The sequence below is a fragment of the Malaclemys terrapin genome, chromosome 3 (assembly GCF_027887155.1).
Source record: "Malaclemys terrapin pileata isolate rMalTer1 chromosome 3, rMalTer1.hap1, whole genome shotgun sequence".
Lineage (NCBI taxonomy): Eukaryota > Metazoa > Chordata > Testudines > Emydidae > Malaclemys > Malaclemys terrapin.
In genome coordinates this window covers 43,867,112-43,888,828 of record NC_071507.1, presented here as the reverse complement: position 1 = coordinate 43,888,828, position 21,717 = coordinate 43,867,112, and the positions used below count along the sequence as shown (strand labels likewise).

General features: G+C 43.0%; 1 protein-coding gene across 2 annotated transcripts in view; it reads right to left on the bottom strand.

The window, feature by feature from the left end:
• The window catches only part of PPP2R5A (protein phosphatase 2 regulatory subunit B'alpha), a 107,986-nt gene that overhangs the window by 34,768 nt on the left and 51,501 nt on the right, over positions 1–21,717 (bottom strand). For both annotated transcript variants that reach the window (XM_054024553.1, XM_054024554.1), the window contains one exon: positions 4,656–4,757. In XM_054024553.1, coding sequence (XP_053880528.1) covers positions 4,656–4,757 — 102 coding nt within the window. The remainder of the gene's footprint in view (positions 1–4,655; positions 4,758–21,717) is intronic.

Genomic DNA, 21,717 nt, shown 5'->3' with positions numbered 1-21,717 from the left:
CTAAAGATTCATATGTCCCTTCATGTTTCAACCACCATTCCAGAGAACATGCTTCCATGCTGATGGTGCTCATTAACAAAATAATGCGTTAATTAAATTTGTGACTGAACTCCTTGGGGAAGAATTGTCTGTCCCCTGCTCTGTTTCACCTGCATTCTGCCATATATTTCATGTTATAGCAGTCTTGGATGATGACCCAGCACATGTTGTTCGTTTTCAGAACACTTTCACTGCAGATTTAACAAAACGCAAAGAAGGTACCAATGTGAGATTTCTAAAGATAGCTACAGCATTTGACCCAAGCTTTAAGAATCTGAAGTGCCTTCCAAAATTTGAGCGGGATAAGTTATGGAGCATGCTTTCAGAAGTCTTAAAAGAGCAACACTCAGATGCAAAAACTACAGAACCTGAACGACCAAAAAACAAACAAACAAACAAACAAAAAAAACCAACCATCAACTTTCTGCTGGTGGCATCTGGCTCAGCTGATGTAAATGAACATTGTTGATCCACTCTGTTTTGGATTGTTATCAAGCAGAACCCATCACCAGCATGGATGCATGTTCTCTGGAATTGTGGTTAATATTTATATTTTTAAGATATGGAGATATACCTATCTGACAGAAGTAGAAGGGACCCTGAAAGGTCATCGAGTCCAGCCCCCTGCCTTCACTACCAAGTACTGATTTTGCCCCAGATCCCTAAGTGGCCCCCTCAAGGATTGAACTCACAACCCTGGGGTTAGCATGCCAATGCTCAAACCACTGAGCTATCCCTCCCCCGCCCCATGTTGAAACATGAAGGAACATATGAATCTTTAGCAGATCTGGCATGTAAATATCTTGTGACGCTGGCTACAACAGTGCCATGTGAAGCCTGTTCTCACTTTCAGGTGACATTGTAAACAAGAAGTGGGCAGCATTCTCTCCTGCAAATTGTGACCAAATGTGTTTGTCTAAGTGATTGACTGAAGTAGGACTGAGTGGATTTGTAGGGTCTAAAGTTTCATATTGTTTTATTTTTGAACGCAGGTTTTTTTTTTTTTTTTGTTTTTTTTTTTTTTTTACATAATTCTACTTTTGTAAGTTCAACTTTCATGATAAAGAGATTGCACTACAGTACTTATATTAGGTGAATTGAAAAAATACTATTTCTTTTGTTTTTTACAGTGCAAATATTTGTAATAAAAAATAAATATAAAGTGAGCACTGTACACTTTGTATTCTGTTGTAATTGAAATCAATATATTTGAAAATGTAGAAAATATCACAAAATATTTAAATAAATGGCATTCTATTATTAACAGTGCGATTAATCGCACAATTAATTTTTTTAATCGTGCGATTAATCGTGATTATTTTAATTGCTTGACAGCCCTAGTTAAAATGCATCCTGAAACCCACTTCGACAGTCTGCGTGGAAATAGGCTATCCCTTCACCATCTCTGCAAATGATACAAATAATCTGGACGCCTTGAACATCGTAGTCCTGTCAAGGTAGAAGGCAAGAGCCCTTCTGACATCTAGGTATGTAGGCTAGTTTCCTCTCTGGAAGCATAAGGCTCTAGGTAGAATGCTGGTAGATGGATTTCTTGTTTAATATGGTATTTTAAAGAGAGCTCAGGGAGAAAATGAAGATGGAGACATAGTATAACTATCTCTATTGAAGGTAGTAAACGGTGGGTCTGCCATGTGACCACCAAGCTTTTCCATTTGTCTAGTCAAAATGATAGCTATAAAGAATAAGATCGCGAGAGAGAGGTGAAGGAGGGAACAGGTAGCCACTGGTAAAAGGAGGGTTTCCTCAGGGCATTGAGAACCAAATTAAGATCCCACTGGTGGGCCAGGTTCTGTACAGAGAGAAGCAAGTTATACATGCCCTTGAGGAATCTGGCTGTAGTATTGTGGGCAAAAATTGAGAAGCCCTCAATGAGAGAGTGGAAGGCTATTATAGCAGCCAAATGTACTCTGAGCTCGCTGATAAACCTTGACTCTTTAAATCAAGGATTTAAATCTAGGATTTAGGTGATCTAGGATTTTAGACAGTGGAACTTCTGATGCTTAAGAAAATTGAAGCGAACACTGGGAATGGACTCGTAAGTAAGTAACCTTACAAAAACTTGCAAAACTAAGGTTTCCTGCTGGATAGGAGAACTGACTGGACTTATCTTAACAGCTTAGCTCCAGGCTCAAGAAGCATCCTCCCAGGTTCAGGGAGGAGGGGTTTAGATGGATACGGGTCACAGAGTTCTGTGACAGGAGATTCTTCCTGAGAGAGGAAGACAGAGAGGCACTGCGACAGATAGACGAAGGAGGTTAGAGTACCACACTTGTCTTGGATAGGGCAGCGCTATGAGGATAACCCTTGCTCTTTCCTGTTGCAGTTTGAGTAATGTCTTGAGAATGAGAGGTAGCGATGGGTAAGCATACAGCAGGATACAGGACCACAGTATTATCAGGGGATCTCACAATGAATTGCAGCCATGTTCTCCCTAGGAACAGAAAAGGTGACATTTCATGTTCTTTGGGGTGACTAAAAGGTCTGCTTCTGGGAGATTCCAGGTCTGGCAGATGCTGTGAAAAACAGAATAATTGAGTTCCCATTCATGGTCCTGAAGGAATTTTCTGCTCAGGGAATCTGCAATTGTATTCTGTAGGCCTGAAAGATAAAATGCTGAGATTTTCATCTGATGGGAAATGCACCAGTTCCACGGTTTTAGTGAATCTGCGAGTAAGGACTTGGCTCTTGGCTTCACCCTGTTGGTTGCTATATTATATTGCTTCCCTGTTGTCCAGCATTATTCTGATGAACTGGCCCTGATCAGGAAGTGCTGATAAGCATAATGAACAGGATATTGAGGTGGAGTGAGACCTCTGGTGTAGACCACTTGTCATGGGCTGTGGCTTCTTGGAGGTGAGCTCCTCCCGCATCTCAAAAGAGAAGAGATATTTAGCTATTGGGAGGATTTTTGAGGGTGGGTGGGGGGGTCTGATGAAGGGGTTCCTATGGAGACCTTCAGTGGATCCTTCCACTACCTGAGAGAGACCAAAACTTTGAGGTACTGTGATGAGTTTGGAGTCACTGTTTGGGATGTACACAGTGTCAAGCCACATGTGAAAGCACCTGAGGCCGACATGCGGCCCGAGTTGTAGGCAGGTTCTTGCAGTTTGCAGGCTGTACTGTATTGCTGAGATAAGACTAGAGAGAGTAGAAAATCTCTTCGGGGAGATAGGGAGTCTACAGAGGCTCCGAAAAAGTCTACTCTTTGGACTGGGGTCAATGTAGATTTCTGCTGATTGATACAAAGGCCCAGAGACTGAAATAGGGTTAGAGCCTTAGAAGTTGCCAACTGGACCACTAGAGCTGATTGACCCCTGAGAAGCCAACTGTCCAGGTATGGGAATACTGCTAAGCCCCACTGATGTAAATGAGCCACCATTGCTGAGTGCAGCTTTGTAAAGACCCCCAAGGCCATGGAGAGCCCAAAGGGAAGGACTTAATACTGGTAGTGTTCTGAGCCTATTATGAAACAAACATTTGTGGGATGGGTAGGCATCCTGGAAGTTGAGGGTGATGAACCAGTCTCTCAGATCTATTGATGGAGTTACAGTGGTTAGCATCACCATCTTGAAGTGCTGCGATGGGACGTGTGCACTCAGGTTTCTGAGGTCAAGCATTGGTCTCTATCCTCAGCCCCTCTTGGGGAGTAGGAAATAGTTGAAATCGAACCCTCTTCCAACGAATTCTGGGGGAACTGGCTCAATCGCCCCCAGGAGTAAGAGGGACAGGCCCTCTTGTTTTAAGAGCTCTTTGTGAGAGGGGTCCCTGAAAAGAGATGGGGAAAAGAGAAGGGAGAGAAAGAGTGGAAGCAAATGAATAGCCCATGCTGATCATGCAGGAAGTGGATAGTCTGCCTCTAAAGTGGGGATGGAGTCATGCAGCAAAGCATCTGGGAAAGTAGATTGCTCAAGGCCCTTGACCCCTTGAGAGATGCAAGGTCTCCCTAGAGTGGGATTTATACCCCTCCTCCTTGTTTCCCTTGCAAGAGGGAAACTGCTACAAAGTCACGAGGTTGGTACAGGAGTGAAACAATGAAATAACTCGCCAACTGTTATCCAACTACAATGCCTGTATTGTAGGCTTTTTTGGGGGGGGGGGGGGAGGGGAAGAAGAGGGAGATAATTTTTCTTTTGAGCAAGACAAGTAAGTCTATTGCTCCTTTTTCTTTACTGTCAAAAGGAAAACTAATTTGTTGATATACATCTGTACTTTAGTTAAACCATACAGAAAATCCGCTATGAAGTGTACAAAATGTGCAATGTTTGAACATGATTGTGATAAAAGTGAAGCCAAAATACTGCAATACTGTATTGTACATGTACCACATGCGCCAGGTTTTCAGCTATGATAGGATAATAAAAACATAGGAGCTTGGTTTCAAGAATCAAAACATACCTAAACTCCTTTCTGAGGGGCTCATGTGTGTAAGTGTGGCAGAAAGATGCATTTAAATTTTTTCAAAAAATAATCCAAACGTTTCTAAATTTAGAAGGGAGAATGATAAGCAGATGCAATAAATTGTTCTTTCCAAGAAATATCCATAGGAATACATTTAGTTTCTACATTTCAAGAATGGTGAAAAAGTAATCCCATACCTGTATGTGAGGCCAGGAGGCTTCAAGAGTAGGTTCATCTTCTTCTGGATCAAAATCTGGATTATCACTTGGTGGAAGTGTTCTGAAAATATTAGAACTAATCTGCAAAGAAAAAAGTTGGTTACTTGTAGTGTTGCTCATCAAATTTCAAAAGCCCAAACTAAACAATTGCCTTTATATAATATCAAGATGAACCTAAACAAGAATGTTTTTAAACAACTGTTTTGCCCTTTTCTTTTCACCTTTGCATTAGTATCAGTCCCAAATATTCAAAAGTCATGAGAAAAATCACAGAAAACTCCAGAAAATCACAAGACTTTTTAAAAATTAGGTTAATTTTGTCTTTCGGTTTTCAGTTTTCTGGGCATTTAGACTGCATTTTCAAGCTCTTATTTGCAAACATGAGAGCTAGAAACTTCTCTTTTTAATTAAAAGCTGAAATTTTCACAATTACATAACTGCAAGAACCTGAGCTTTCAGTAAAACATCAAACATACGTGACTTGCAATAAAAATTGTGAGTTAGAAGCACTACATTTGAATGTAAGGGAGACCCTTCCAGAAATATTTCTATTTGTTATTACATTAGAAATATCAGTTCCTCACTGTCTCTTTGCTTGAAGATCTTACAAAGTTTGAAGAATGCCAAAAATTATGTTACACAGCTGTAAGTCTTAGTTTTAGGACAGACTACAATTTAGAAAAATTAAAAGATGCAGTTTTACAAGCACATTTTCAGATCTAAGCCAGTCATCTTACAGAAGGGACAGTGCAAGGATTTTTTCAGAAACACAAGGAGTCTTCTTCAGGAATTTTCCCAAGCCCATTGAAGTTTAGACAAGAGAACAAAAATGTTTTGGCGGTCAAAAAGGAAACCGATATCATCTTTGTTTTCCTGAGGGAATCTGCTTCACACTGTTCATGTTAAATTGTATTTTTGAAAATCTGCTAGAGAATCCCCAAGTTGATTTTGTATTTTGCCCTTTCCATTATTCCTTCAAAAACCATTTGGCTCAATTTTTCCAGGTACAACTTTCAAATTTCTTTAGCCTACTGGGTCCAAGAAAATAGAGATTTTCAAAAGGGACAAATGGCAGCCAGGCACCAAAAGCTGCCACTTGTGCCTTTGAAAAAGTGCCCAAAGTGATCAGACAGAATAATCTCTCCAGTTCAACACCATGCCAAAATCAAATTCCCCCTCTTTTCAGCGACCCTTCTTCCAAGGCATGACTGTGGAACGAGCAAATCCCCTTTTAGAAATTGGAGTTATACAACTCATTACAGAGTCTTACCCAGAAAAATGGTTTATAATACATTGGGAATAAGAAAATTGTAGAAAGTTGGAGGAAAACAATGTGCAAATTTGATTTCACAATTTTTAAAGCTGAAAAAAATCTCAGAAAGATTAGTTAGTACATGACAAGTACTCTTAGATATATTATCCCAACCCTAAATTCTCATGCTTGGTTCAGGGTCCACAATAGCATTTAACTTCAAAAAGGGGAAATACATAAAAATAAGGAAGCTAATTAAACAGAAATTACAAGGAACAGAGTCAGGAGTGAAATCCCTGCAAGATGCATGGAAACGATTTAAAAACACCTTAAGAAAGGCTCAAACTAGATGTATACCCCAAATTTAAAAAAACAAATCAAAACAGAGAGAGCCAAAAATGTGCCACCATAGCTAAAGAGAATAAAAGATAGTTAGAGACAAAAGATACCCTTTAAAAATTGGGAAAATATTATACAAAGAAAAGCTAGTCCCCAGTCTAGAAGAAAGTCATTCAAGATGGACTCACTGTCCACTCCTACTCTGGAGCAAGACCGCCAAAGTTTGAAATTGTGTCTTGCTGCAAATACATCTATCTCCAGATAAACTCTCAGGGAGAAGCTGTCATTTACTACAGAGTTCTTGACTGACTACTTCTGCTGATTAAGTAAAATCTCTGCTCAGTAGCATATATAATATAGCATAATCTGCCAGTAGCATACATTTTCCTTGTCTGCAAAGTGGAGAGCTTTAGGATAAGTTTGCTGTACTATGCACCTTTCCCATAGTCTTTTTGTATCCTCACCCAAGTACGCTCATGTAAAATACTGCTGTGACATTACTGATAGCTACCTGAAACACTCGCTAAATCAGGGGCGAAAGGACTTGAGATACCAATAGATTGGTCTTAATTCTAGAACACAGATATGGATTTTTCCTCCCAGAAATTCTACTGACCATGAATGATCAAATTCTTGTAATGAGTTCTCCAGCCAAAATTGGAAGCATCCGAGATGACTGTGGCCAATGGAGCCAGGGAGTTAATGCTGAAATGTCTTGAAATAACTTACATTAAAATCCATCATGAGATATAGGAACACAACTCTAGGTAGTGGCAATTTCATAAATATGCTGTCTATATTTGGTATAAATGTCTTGCTAGCCAGTGTTGTAGAGGCCTCATCTTTAGACGTGCATATGGAGATATGTACATGACATGAGTTCTCCTGAGTATTACTATTACTCTAAACATCTTTTTTCTGGAAGAAAAAAAGCTGCCCCAATAAAATTGTTATCTGGGTTATAGCTGTGTACGACATCTTCCAATACATCTTGAACCCTGGTGTTTGGAAAGGTGTTGTCTGTATCATAACTTTTACTTGATTCTCCTAGGAGAACACCTCAGTGAATCAATCATCCAAATAAGGGTAGACATGAATACTTTGACATCTCCTATGTGATGCTGCAAGGTACTTTATGAATACTCAAGATGCTTTAGATAGGCACAAGGGAAGCCACTTAGTAATGGATCTCCTTTATCTTAGTCACAACAGTAATTAACCTTTTCAATAAGAAAGTCTGATTGAGATGTGAAACTATGTATCCTGTAAATCAAATGCCTCAAACCAGTGCTCTGTAGATAAGACAGACATGACAGAGACTAGGGTAAGCATGTGGAATGTGAGCTGATGAGTAAATTGAGCTTCTCTGAAGGTCTAGAATAGATTGGAGGCCTCCATCTCAGGGGTCAGAAATTATCTGGAAAAAAAAAATTATTCCTCTGAAATTCCTCAGGAAATTTCTTCTATGGCACCTGACTCAAGCAGCAAAACGTTTGATCATAGTAAGTTCTCATGAAGAGGATCCCTGAAGAGAGATAAAGAATGAACAAGGGATGATGGAGAAAAAGATGGTGTTTAATTGAATGGAGCAGCACTATTGGATGATCTCCAAGATCACTGGATGTGGTGATAGTCATCTAAGAAAGTTCCCAAATTTTAAGGGGAGACAGGTTTAAAACTGGTCTGGGATTCTCATTCATCTTGTCAAACCTGAGGCTGGTGCAGAGGAAGATTATGCAGCAGATCTCCCTTTAGCTTGTTGTTTGTAGGGTCTGCATGTCTGCTGATGCTGAACATGAACATCTTACAATTGTTTCTTTTGAAATGAACTGGGACTAGAGAGCCAGTTACCCCAAATCTTTTCCTAGTCATCTGAGAAATCCTATAGATTTTGCAATAGGCCTGATGTCTTTCAGTTTCTCTAGAACTTCATCTGATCTACAGCTGAACAGCTAGACACCATTAAATGGTGTCAAGTATCACAGGGGTAGCCGTGTTAGTCTATATCCACAAAAACATCTGAAGAAGTGTTTTTTTTACCCATGTAGGCTTATGCCCAAATAAATCTGTTCATCTTTAAGGTGCCACCTGATTCCTCGTTTTTACCATTAAATGGAGATCTATTTGGGGTTCTTGTTTTTGGAGCAACTGCAGGAGTATTCATGAACACGGCAAAGAGAAGCCCCTCAAAGTAATTCTGAATGGTGCATCAAAAGCACAGAAGGATGCTCTTAATATGTGCTAAGCAAGTAATTGACCTATGATGATAAAGGCTTTGGCTAGTTTTTTCTGGTCTTCCAGCAGTGACTGGGCAAAACAGTACTATTTCCTCCTATTGGTAATATTGATGTCTGGACACTACTGCTTCATAGTTTGCCACTCTAATAGTGCCTGGTGTGGCATAGAACACTTTTCTACACAGAGTATCTACCACCTTCTTACTCTCTGTCTGAAAGGGTAGAATGGACTCAACCCCCTTTTGCTCTTAGAATGGCAGTTGCCACTACCAATTAATTAATTTGAAGCTAAGTAGGTCTGGAAGAACAAGAAGCCCTGAAGATGCAGCTGGTATAAACTTGTCTGATTTCTTAACAACTGCTGGTTTAGATGATGGATTTAACCAGGATCATTTAGGGTATACTTAGTGTCAAGAAGCAGTAGGGTATCTTACTTCTGCAAGGCAAACCCATGGTGCCATCTATGGTGGCATTCTCAGAAATGCTCCCAGTTCCACGCGCAGGGCCAGGTAGGCAGGCAGAGCTTCAGAGTCTCAATGCGTGGATGAGACGATGGTGTAGAGAGGAGGGGTTTACATTCATTAGGAACTGGGGAAACTTTTGGGATGGGGGAGCCTATACAAGAGAGATAGGCTCCACCTAAACCAAAGTGGAACCAGACTGCTGGCACTAAACATTAAAAAGGCTGTAGAGCAGTTTTTAAACTAGGAGATGGGGGAAAGCCGACTGCTGCAGAGGAGCATGTGAATCGGACAGAGACTTCTCTTAGGGGAGAGAGTCTAATGATAGAGAATCTCCAGGTTATAGTCAGGAGCAGAGGATGGAAGAGGATAATGTAAGGGCCAGATCAGATGATAAACATTCACATAAAAAAGAATCTGACACATCAGAAAAGGGCAGACAAATAAACCGTGACAAGTTTTTAAAGTACTTGTTCACAAATGCTAGAAGTCTAAATAATAAGATGGGTGAACTGGAGTGCCTTGTGATAAAGGAGGATATTGATATAATAGGCATCACAGAAACCTGAGAGCAATCAATGGGACACAATCATTCCGGGGTACAAAATATATCGGAAGGACAGAACAGGTCGTGCGGGGGAGGGAGTGGCACTATATGTGAAAGAAAATGTAGAATCAAATGAAGTAAAAATCTTAAGTGAATCCACATGTTCCATAGAATCTCTATGGATAGAAATTTCATGCTCTAATAAGAATATAACATTAGGGATCTATTATAGACCACCTGACCAGGACAGTGATAGTGATGATGAAATGCTAAGGGCAATTAGAGAGGCTATCAAAATTAAGAACTCCATAATAGTGGGGGATTTCAATTATCCCCATATTGACTGGGAACATTTCACTTCAGGATGAAATGCAGAGATAAAATTTCAATACTTTAAATGACTGCTTCATGGAGCAGCTGGTACGGGAACCCACAAGGCGAGAGGCAACTCTAGATTTAGTCCTGAGTGGAGCGGAGGAGCTGGTCCAAGAGGTAACTATAACAGGACCGCATGGAAATAGTGACCATAATACAATAGCATTCAACATCCCTGTGGTGGGAAGAACATCTCAACAGTCCAACACTGTGGCATTTAATTTCAAAAGGGGGAACTATGCAAAAATGCAATAGTTAAACAGAAGTTAAAAAGTACAGTGACTAAAGTGAAATCCCTACAAGCTGCATGGGCGCTTTTTAAAGACACCATAATAGAGGCCCAACTTCAATGTATACCCCAAATTAAGAAACACAGTAAAAGAACTAAAAAAGAGCCACCGTGGCTTAACAACCATGTAAAAAAAGCAGTAAGAGATAAAAAGACTGCCTTTAAAAATTGGAAGTCAAATCCTAGTGAGGTAAATAAAAGGAGCATAAACACTGCCAAATTAAGTGCAAGAACGTAATAAGAAAAGCCAAAGAGGAGTTTGAAGAACGGCTAGCCAAAAACTCCAAAGGTAATAACAAAATGTTTTTTAAGTACATCAGAAGCAGGAAAACTGCTAAACAACCAGTGGGGCCCCTTGATGATAGAGACAGAAAAGGAGCCCTTAAAGACGATAAAGTCATTGCAGAGAAACTAAATGGATTCTTTGCTTCAGTCTTCACGGCTGAGGATGTTAGGGAGATTACCAAACCTGAGCCGGCTTTTGTAGGTGACAAATCTGAGGAACTGTCACAGATTGAAGTGTCACTAGAGAAGGTTTTGAAATTAATTGATAAACTTAACATTAACAAGTCACCGGGACCAGATGGCATTCACCCAAGAGTTCTGAAAGAACTCAAATGTGAAGTTGCGGAACTATTAACTAAGGTTTGTAACCTGTCCTTTAAATCGGCTTCTGTACCCAAAGACTGGAAGTTAGCTAACGTAACACCAATATTTAAAAAGAGTTCTAGAGGTGATCCTGGCAATTACAGACCAGTAAGTCTAACATCGGTACCGGGCAAATTAGTCGAAACAATAGTGAAGAATAAAATTGTCAGACACACAGAAAAACAAACTGTTGAGCAATAGTCAACATGGTTTCTGTAAAGGGAAATCGTGTCTTACTAATCTATTAGAGTTCTTTGAAGGGGTCAACAAACATGTGGACAAGGGGGATCCGGTGGACAGTGTACTTAGATTTCCAGAAAGCCTCTGACAAGGTCCCTCACCAAAGGGTTCTCTTACGTAAATTCCCTTATGTAAATTAAGCTGTCATGGGATAAAAGGGAAGGTCCTTTCATGGATTGAGAACTGGTTAAAAGACAGGGAACAAAGGGTAGGAATTAAAGATAAATTCTCAGAATGGAGAGAGGTAACTAGTGGTGTTCCCCAAGTGTCAGTCCTTGGTCCGATCCTATTCAACTTATTCATAAATGATCTGGAGAAAGGGGTAAACAGTGAGGTGGCAAAGTTTGCAGATGAAACTAAACTGCTCAAGATAGTTAAGACCAAAGCAGACTGTGATGAACTTCAAAAAGATCTCACAAAACTAAGTGATTGGGCAACAAAATGGCAAATGAAATTTAATGTGGATAAATGTAAAGTAATGCACACTGGAAAAAATAACCCCAACTATACATACAATATGATGGGGGCTAATTTAGCTACAACGAGTCAGGAAAGAGATCTTGGAGTCATCGTGGATAGTTCTCTGAAGATGTCCACGCAGTGTGCAGAGGTGTCAAAAAAGCAAATAGGATGTTAAGAATCATTAAAAAGAGGATAGAGAATAAGACAGAGAATATATTATTGCCCTTATATAAATCGATGGTACGCCACATCTTGAATACTGCGTACAGATGTGGTCTCATCTCAAAAAAGATATACTGGCACTAGAAAAGGTTCAGAAAACAGCAACTAAAATTATTAGGGTTTGGAAAGGGTCCCATATGAGGAGAGATTAAAGAGGCTAGGACTCTTCAGCTTGGAAAAGAGGAGACTAAGGGGGGATATGATAGAGGTATATAAAATCATGAGTGATGTGGAGAAAGTGGATAAGGAAGTTATTTACTTATTCCCATAATATAAGAACTAGGGGCCACCAAATGAAATTAATGGGCAGCAGGTTTAAAACAAATAAAAGGAAGTTCTCCTTCACGCAGTGCACAGTCAACTTGTGGAACTCCTTACCTGAGGAGGTTGTGAAGGCTAGGACTATAACAGAGTTTAAAAGAGAACGGGATGAATTCATGATGGTTAAGTCCATTAATGGCTATTAGCCAGGATGGGTAAGGAATAGTGTCCCTGTTTGTCAGAGGATGGAGATGGATGGCAGGAGAGAGATCACTTGATCATTGCCTGTTAGGTCCACTCCCTCTGGGGCACTGGCCACTGTCGGTAGACAGGATACTGGGATAGATGGACCTTTGGTCTGATCCGGTACGACCGTTCTTATGTTCAGAATATCCAGAACCAGGTGTGTCATTTTCTCTGATGTTACTGAAGAGATCTTTAAGATACTAGTTATCATTTCTAAGCTTTCCAGGAAAGGGAGATGATGCACCCCCACACATTTGAAGATGTTTTATCATCAAGATCTGTATCGATGTACAGATGTTTGACAGACACCTCTAGTTCTTTAGCTAGAGTAACTGGGACAAGTGAAAGGAGAGACTGTTTTCTTGGTACCAGCAAGAGTGACTGATCCGGGCTAAACGATTCTGGGGAGGGCCCTTTCCTTGAACCACTTGTGGGAGAAGGTTCCCTTTCTTCAGATCTTTTAAATTCAGAGGAACACACAGGGAAAGGCCAATATGGCCACAATAGCTATGAGGATATCTCCTCAGACTTGCCAGTATTCAGTAGGGAATTCCTTAATATACGCCACATGGGAAGAAGGGTAATCTCACAGTCAGAAACAGAGTGCCTCGATAACACTCATAACACCATCTAGTTTCCCTAATCTACTCCCTGGAAAGGAAACAGTACCTACTACTCTGCTTTAACTGCTAGTTCACTCTCCTTCCTACAATGCTGTGCATGTTAATCAAGAGGTTGAAAGTGAGTAGCATAAGAGAGAAGCTCAAATGGACAGTCAATTCAGCTATCAAGAAAAAGTTTCTACAGCATCATTAATATCTTTATGAGACAGTGGGGGAAAAAAAGAGAGAAAGCTCATTTACTAGCAATATACATTCCAAACAAAATGAAACTATGAACAATTTTAAATAGCCTCCAAAATCCACTTGTCCATTGCAGTCTTTTTCCATTATTAAATGAAGTATTGAAGACTTCTTTCCCAAACTGAGTGCTTCAGGCAGGCAAGTTCTAAGTTATTATTGTAGGAGGGGAAAATACAGCTTGTTGGCATTTTCCCGCTGAATATTCTCTCTACCAAATCCATTGCCTTTCCCTCTTTTTTTGGGTTTACTTCCCCTTGTAGGGTCTCAGAGCTTGGGCTCCAATCTGAGCCTAAACATCTACACTGCAATTTTACAGCCATGCAGCCTGAGCCCTGTGAACCCAAGTTAGCTGACCTGGGCCAGCCACAGGTTTTTAATTCCTGTGTAGACATACCTTAAGGGAACACCTAACAAAAGAGGACGTTACTCACCTGGTGCAGCAACAGTGGTTCCTTGAGATGTGTGTCCCTAGGGGTGCTCCACTGTAGATGTATCTGCATCCCTGCGTCTCTAATCAGAGATTTTTGGTAGCAACATCCATTGAGCCCGCGCATGTGTTTTCCCTCCCTCGTGGTCTACTTCAAGGCTATCTAGCACTGCGCAGGCGAACTCCCCTCAATTCCTTCTCTACTACAGACCCCTTATGGAAAACTCTGAAGTAGAGGAGAGGCGGGGAGGTTGTGGAGCACCCATAGGGACACACATCTCAAAGAACCATCGTTACTGCACAAAGTGAGTAACTTCATCTTCTTCTTTGAGTAGTATCCCTATGGGTGCTCCTCTGTAGGTGACTCCCGAGCAGTACCCACCACTGGAGGCTGGGACTTTGGAATGGAGTCTGTTACTACAGAGAGTAATGTGGAACCAAAGATGGCATCAGAGGCTGAATTTCCAGGGACTGCATAATGTTCTGCGAAAGTGTGGGCAGAGGCCCAAGTTGCTGCTCTGCAGATTTCCATGATAGGGACATCTTTAAGGAATGTGACCAAGGTAGAAATTGACCTTGTTGTGTGCGTGAGGACTCTGGATGGAAGCAGCAAGTTGCACTCTTGATAACAGCAATTAATGCAACCAGAGACCCATTTGGATAGTCTCTGAGCTGATATTGTGGAGCATCTGGATCTTTCCGCGAGTGAAAGGAACCGTTATGGGGACTTAGTTCTATCCAAGTAGAATGCTAGTGCTCTTCTAACATCTAGAATACGCAGAATCACCTCCCTGATGTTACGATGTGGTTTCAGGGGAAAAACAGGAAGATGGATCTATTGATACATATGAAAAGCAGAGGCAACTTTAGGGAGAAACTTGGGATGCAGCCTCAGAGTTAATGTCTCTTCCAAAAAACACCGTGAATGGTGGGTGTGCCATCAGGGCTGTTATTTCTCCTACGTGCCTAGGTGAGGTGATGGCAATTAGAAATGGACAGGTGTAGGAGAGAGCAAGTTGCCATGGGCTCAAAGGGAGGTCTAGTAAAAGCCCGGAGGACTAGGTTAAGATCCCAGGCTGGAGCAGGTGGTCTCACATGCGGGAAGAGATTCTGTATGCCCTTAAGGAATCTACGTGTCAGCGGGTGACCAAACACAGAGTATCCGTCTAACTGGCAGTGGAAGCCATTTTCGCCACGAGATGTACCTTAAGGGAGCTGAGTGAGAGTTTTGATCTCTTGAGGTCTAAAATGTAGTGTAAAATCGGAGGGAGGGAGGGAAGATCAGGTTGGGTCTTATGTGCTTAGAATGACAAACTTAGAATGGTTTCCATTTTGTGAGTAAGTAAACTGAGTGGTCAACTTTTGGCTGTGTAGCAACACGTCTTTCACCTTGTCAGGACATTCTGCCTCTAAGCTTTGGAACCAAGAAGGAGCCACGCCTGGAGGCAGAGGACCTGGGGTGAAGGATCAGCCCATTGTTTTGAGAGAGCAGGTGAAGAATGGGCCAAAGAGAAACCGGAGGACATACTGCCATCTGTGTCAGGTAAGGGAACCAGATTGGTATTGGCCAGGAGGTGGCAATCAGAATAACTCTCGCTTTGTCTTGCTGAATTTTCAACAGGACCTTGGATAGAAGAGGAAAGGCATACAAGAGGTCCCTGTCCCACGGGAGGATGAGGACATTTCCCAGTGATTGTTTCTCCAGGCCAGCCCTGGAGCAGTAATGAGGACATTTCTTGTTCTGGTAAGTAGCGAAGAGATCCGTACTCAGGGTTCCCCCAAAGAGCAAATATATTGAAGAGTTAAGTTCCCATTCATGGTCATGAGAAAAATTCCGACAGACTATCAGCTGTCACATTCTGTATCCCTAGCAGATAGATAGCGGAGATGAGCACATTGTGACAGATGCACCAATTCCAAAGTTTGAGAGCTGCTGTGCAGCAGGAGGAAAATCTGGCACTCCCCTGGCGATTTGTGTAAAACATACAGGTCATATGGTCTGTCATGACCTTTGTGTGGGTGTTCTTGATGAAAGGCAGAAAGTGTGCACAGGCGTTCCTGACAGCCCTTAGCTCCAAAAGATTGATATGGAGGGTCATTTCTGTGGGAGGCCACTTGCCCAGAACCTTGTGGTTGTGTCAGTGAGCTCCCCAGCCTATTACGGAAGCATCCATCCCATTTGAGGAGAAAGACATCTGTTAGTCAGCACTGGTGGCAGCTGCATGAATGGAATGCTTGCTTGGACACTGGATGGCTCTTTTCACCAATCCAGGAAATGCTTTACTGCAAAGGGCAGTTTGGTTAATCTATCCCTATTCAGGGAATAGACAGAAGTGAGCCACATCTGAAGACACCTCATGAACATCCAGGCATTTGGGGTGACAAAGGTGCATGCTGCCATATGACCTAGCAGCTGCAGGAAATTCCTGGACCATATTTGGGGCTGGTCTGAACTGTCTCTATGAGACTTGTAAGGGTGGTGAGTCTGTGTAGTGGGAGGAACGCTCTCGCTTGTACTGCATCGAGGTTGGTGCTGATAAACGCCAGTCACTGTACTGGGGTTAGTGCACCACTACGATAGAGAGAACCTTGGAGAATAGAGCAGCCTGTACTGATAATGGTCCTGTACAAGGGTAAACCATAGGATTTTCCTGTATGATGGTTGTATCAAGATATGGAAGAAGGCATCTTGTAGGTTGAGGCCCAGAAATCAATCTCCCTGCTCTAGAGCTGGAATAATGGCTATTAGCATGACCATCTTGAACTTCTGCACCTTCCCATATTTGTTTAATGCCCTTAGATCTAGAATGGGCCTCCAATCTCCCTTCACATTGGAGATCAGGAAATACAGTAACACCTCACCTAACGTTGTAGTTACGTTCCTGAAAAATGCTACTTTAAGCAAAATGATGTTAAGCAAATCTAATTCTTATGGGGAAATTGATGTAAATAGGGGAGGTTAGGTTCCAGGGAATTTTTTTTTTCCCCAAACACACACACAGAGTATATGTTTTAAACAAACAATTTAATACTGTACACAGCAATGATGATTGTGAAGCTTGGCGGAATCAGACGGTGGGATATTTCCCAGGGAATGCCTTACTGCTAAATGATGAACTAGCATTCGGCTGAGCCCTCATGGGTTAACACATTGTTGTTAATGTAGCCTCACACTCTACAAGGCAGCACAAATGGAGGGAGAAGACACAGCATGGGAGAGAGAGTGAGTGAGTGTGTGTGTGTGAGAGAGACAGACACGTGCATTGCCCCTTTAAGTACGCTGACCCCACTCTAAGTACACTGTCTCAAGTTGAGACAGCAGCTGCTGCCAGCAAGCTCCCTCCGTCCTGAGCCCTATTGTGTCCCTGCCACATTCTGTGGAGATGGGGTGCAGGAGCAGGGGGAGGGGGACACCCTGACATTAGCATCCCTCACCACCACCCCGCCCTTGCACAGCAAGCGGGAGGGTCCCAGGATCAGCTCCAAGACAGAGGGCAGGAGCAGCACACGACAGCGGGGGAGGGACAGCTGAACTGCCCGGCAATTGATAGACTGCTGGGTGGCTGCTGCACAGGGAACCGTGGTTCCAAGCCCCCACCAGCTAGCTTCAACGGGCTGCTCTTTCTGTAAGCAGTGGACAAAGCAGGTGGCTGCCAAACAATGTTATAAGGGAGCACTGTGCAACTTTAAATGAGAACAAAACGTTCTCTAATTGATCAGCAATGTAACAACAAAACAACGTTAACCGGGACGACGTTAAGTGCGGAGTTACTGTAGGAGTAAAGCCCCTTGCTCCTGAGTTGTGCTGGGACTGGTTCTATGCCCCTAGGCATAACAAATTATCCATTTCCTGATTAAGCAGATTCTCGTGAGAAGGGTCCCGAAGAGGGACGGGAAGGAGGGTGAGGATGGAGGAGGTACATGAATTAAATGACATAACCCTTCGAAATAATCTCCAGGACCCATCTGTCAGACATGATATTCTCCTAACTGCTGTGAAAGAGGGCCAGGCAACTTCTGAAGGGGCACGACAAGTGTGTAGATGGCAGCTGATGTTGCAACGGTAACAAGGTATAACTGTTCGGGCCCTCGACCAACCTGTCAAAAGTGTTTAGAAGAGGTGATTGAGAGGTCACGAATTGGAATGCTGACTGCTTCCACTTTTGAGCCCTGGTCCTCTTATGCTTCAGCTCATAACAGCACTGGGATGGTGCGTATTGAGGAGGTTGTGACCTGTGCTGTGGCTGAAAGCTATATCTTCTCTTCGGTCCCGCAGTGTAGATTACCAGGGAGCGTAATGTGGCCCAGGAATCCTTCAAGGTGTAGCGAGAAGAATCTGTCTTCTCCACAAAGAGCTTGGGCCCTTCAAACTGGAGATCTTCTGAAGCTTTTGGGCAACCCAGAAAGGTGTAGCCAAGAAGCCCGCCCCGTTACCATTATCTTGGAGACTGAGTGGGCCACTGAATTGGATACGTCCAGTGCCATCTCTAGCACCATTCTGGCTATTAACTGACCCTCTCTGACACTGGCCTAAAACTGCTCCTTTTGCAGCTTCAGTAAATGTTCCAGATGCATTGAGTTTCCTATAATTAATAAAATCTTATTTGGTCATGACAGCGTAGTAATTCAAGACTTTAAACAGTAACGTCACTGACAAATACGCCATTCTCTCAATCCCAATTGTATGGAGTCAACTTGGCATGATGCTGCTTGCCTTGTGCATTAACTGCATCCACTACAGTGGAGTTGGATTGCAGATGTTGAAATAGGAAGTCTGCCTCTTTGGGAGGGATAAGTACTTTTTGTTGGCTCTCTTGCTGGTTGGTGCAATGGAGGCTGGTGTCTGCCAGATGACTTTGGAAGGATCTGGAATTGCCTTATTAATTGGGAGGGCAATGAGGAGGTGGTGTGCAGAATATCCACCAGCTTGTGATGTGTATCTGCCACCTCTTGTAGGGGAATCTGCAGATCATCTTCACCCTCTTGGTAAGATTCAGAAAGTTCTTAAAATTATCACCTAGTGATGGGGGTGAGGGGCATTACAGCCTCATCTGGTGGAGATGAGAAGTTGCCTTGAGGGGTAGCTTCCCCTTCAAGACATTCTTCCTGTTCTGCAAAAGCTGCTTCCTCACCTGGCTCAGGAGCGCTGGACAGCCAAACTGTAGGAGACCATTGGTGGACTTTCTCTGAGAGACACTGGACAGCCGCAACGTGTGGGATGTGGATGTTGCCCAAGAATCCCAATACGGCTATTGCGGGGGGAGGGGGGACACGGCATGGGCAGTGGGATTACCCCAGGGGGCTCGTGCCACAATCATGGGTCGGCTCGATGGAATTGAGGATGACCCTTGTATTGTGATGGCAGGCCAGGGAAATGACCTCCTCCTGGTCACTGTCAGATTCGTCAGCGGGTAAGGGTGGTGCTGATGGGGTATTGGTGGTACACGGTCCAGTGCTGAGAGCGATTCCGTGTGCCAGGATGTGATCAGTACCTGGGCCCCAGTACCAAATAATGGGTATTGTGGTTCTTCCCCAACCATCAGGTCTCCAAGGTACTGGAGCTCACGCGGTACCGTGGGCTCAGTCGTACGTTGTCAGTACTGATGGCTGAGAAGGTGCAGAGCACACCCTAGATGGGAGCTTTGTCGCACCTGGTACTGAAAGTTCTCTCGGTGCCACTCTTTTAGAGACAGTACAGTAATTGTCTTTCTCCTTAGGGGGAGGTAGAGTTGCTTCAAAGCTTGAGCCCCTGGCTTCTCCAGGTGGTGCAGTGGAGCTCATAGCAGAGGCCCCCTCTGGGTACCATGCTTCAGAGACACCGGTACCAAGGTGGCTGCACTGGGGAACTCCTCTGGCTGGCCAACGACTCAGAGCTCTTTTGCCCCCTCCCCCCGAGCGTTTATGGAGGGAAATCTACTTTTTTTTTTTCACGACTCTACCCCCTTTGAAGTTAAAGGCTCTGGGGTTGATCTGCGATCAGCACCAGAGTTCCCCAGAGACTGAAGACTCCATAAGGAGGAGTTTTAACTTCAGCTCCCAGTTCCTGCGAGACCGCAGCTTTAGTTGGTGGCAGGGGGAGCACTTCTGAGGTATATGGGACTCTCCCAGGCACCAGATACAGTAAGAGTGTCTGGCTGTTACAGGAATCGACTCCTTGCAGGAGAGGCACCCCTTGAAGCCAGGATAGCCTGGCATGTCCCTGGAGGCAGAGGGAGGCTATCACCCTCTAGCAGTGAGGAATGCAAAAGAAAGGGCTTCTTTCCTCCTCTCTCTCTTTTTTTTTTAAATCCTGGGTAAAAACGAAACACTAACTATTAAGGAGAAAAAAAGAAAAACACAACTACTACTTATGCTAATAACGCAGATAAGTGTAGGAGCTGGATTTTATAATGTATTATGAGAATTAATGTATGATTTGATTTCATCCTGCCAGCCACCCTTTTTGAATAGCAGAAAGGAATGACAGACCAGAACAATCCTTATGACTAATTATGGTCATCCTTTTGTTTTAGAATAAGTTGTAAAGCTACTATGGTTTCCTATATGTATTACAAATTAGGAAGTAAGAGACAGGATTCTCTATTGTGTCTATGTTAAGTAGCTTAGAGGAACATTGAAGGCCTGGGTCTCAATGTGAATTGGCTTGGTTATTGATTGTAAAACTTAGCAAGGTTTAAGTTGCAATGTCCTTTTGCTCAATATAAAATACTACTGTTTGTATTCTCAATCTGTTTGTGTGAATGAGGAATGTATGCATTAGAAAAAGATAAGGTGTGAAGGCGATTGTTATAGCCAGAGTCAAGGAAGAAAGAGTGAAGAAACTTAAAGGACATCAAAGAATCATCAACACGCATCCATAAGGAAGGGCAGATTGACGACCCTGAGGTAAAGGCTGGGGTCTAAAGACAATTGATTAAATCGGAACAAAGAACAGGATGACCCTCTCGGAGGTGTATTGGAATGTTTACACCAATTAAGAAGTAACCGGTCACAAACTGACACAGCAGAATCCATAGGCTTCAACAGAGAAGAAAACCTATAAGAACAGGGTGCTTTGCCATAGGACTTTGGGTTCGTCTTGCCACACTCCAGGAGCATCGGATCGCGACCGATAGAACCCCGCTCCTCTCTGCGACCAATCTGGCTGGCCACTAGATTGATCCAGACTCTGGACTGGTAACTATAAACATCACTGCAGGACTGTGTGTGTGTGTGTTTATATATATAAAAAGCATATGCTACTGTGGTATTCTCAATAAACGCTGTGTGTATTTACCTTCCTCTATAAAGATCCCGTGTGCTTTGTATGAGCATAACATAAGGAAGGGACAACTGCTTGCTCCATTCAAGGCCAAAGGTATTTGAGAAGGAACTGAAGGGAGTTTGCCTGTGTAGCGCTAGCTAGCCTCAAGGCAGACCACAAGCGAGGGAGAGCACATGCGGGCTCAACAGATACTGCTACCAAAAATCTCTGATTAGAGGTGATAGGGCACAGGTACAGTAACTCCTCACTTAACGTTGTAGTTATGATCCTGAAAACTGCGACTTTAAGCAAAACAATGTTAAGCAAATCCAATTTCCCCATAAGAATGAACGTAAATGAGGGGGTTAGGTTCCAGGGAATTTTTTTTCATATAGACAGACAGATAGAATAAGTTTTAAACAAACAATTTAATACTGAAACACAGCAATGCCAATTGTGAAGCTTGGTTGAGGTGGAGGAGTCAGAGGGTGGGATATTTCCCAGGGAATGCCTTACTGCTAAATGATGAACTAGCAATTGGCTGAGCCCTCAAGGGTTAACTCTCACACTCTATAAGGCAGCAGGAATGGAAGGAGGGGAGACAGCATCAGAGACAGAGACACACAGTGTGTGAGAGAGAGAGAGAGAGATGCGCATTTTCCCTTTAAGTACAGCTGAACCTACTCTTAAGTACACTGCCTTGTTAATTAGATCAGCTTGCTGAGACCACAGCTGCTGCCAGCAAGCTCCCTCCATCTTAAGCCCGGTCGTGTGTGTCCCCTGCTCTATGGAAGATGGGGAAGGCAGGGTGCAAGAGCAGGGGACACCTGACAGCCTCTCTCTTCCTCTCCTCTTCCCCCCGCACAGCAAGCAGGAGTCTCGGGGAGCAGCTCTAAGGCAGAGGGAAGGAGCAGCACATGGCGGGGGCG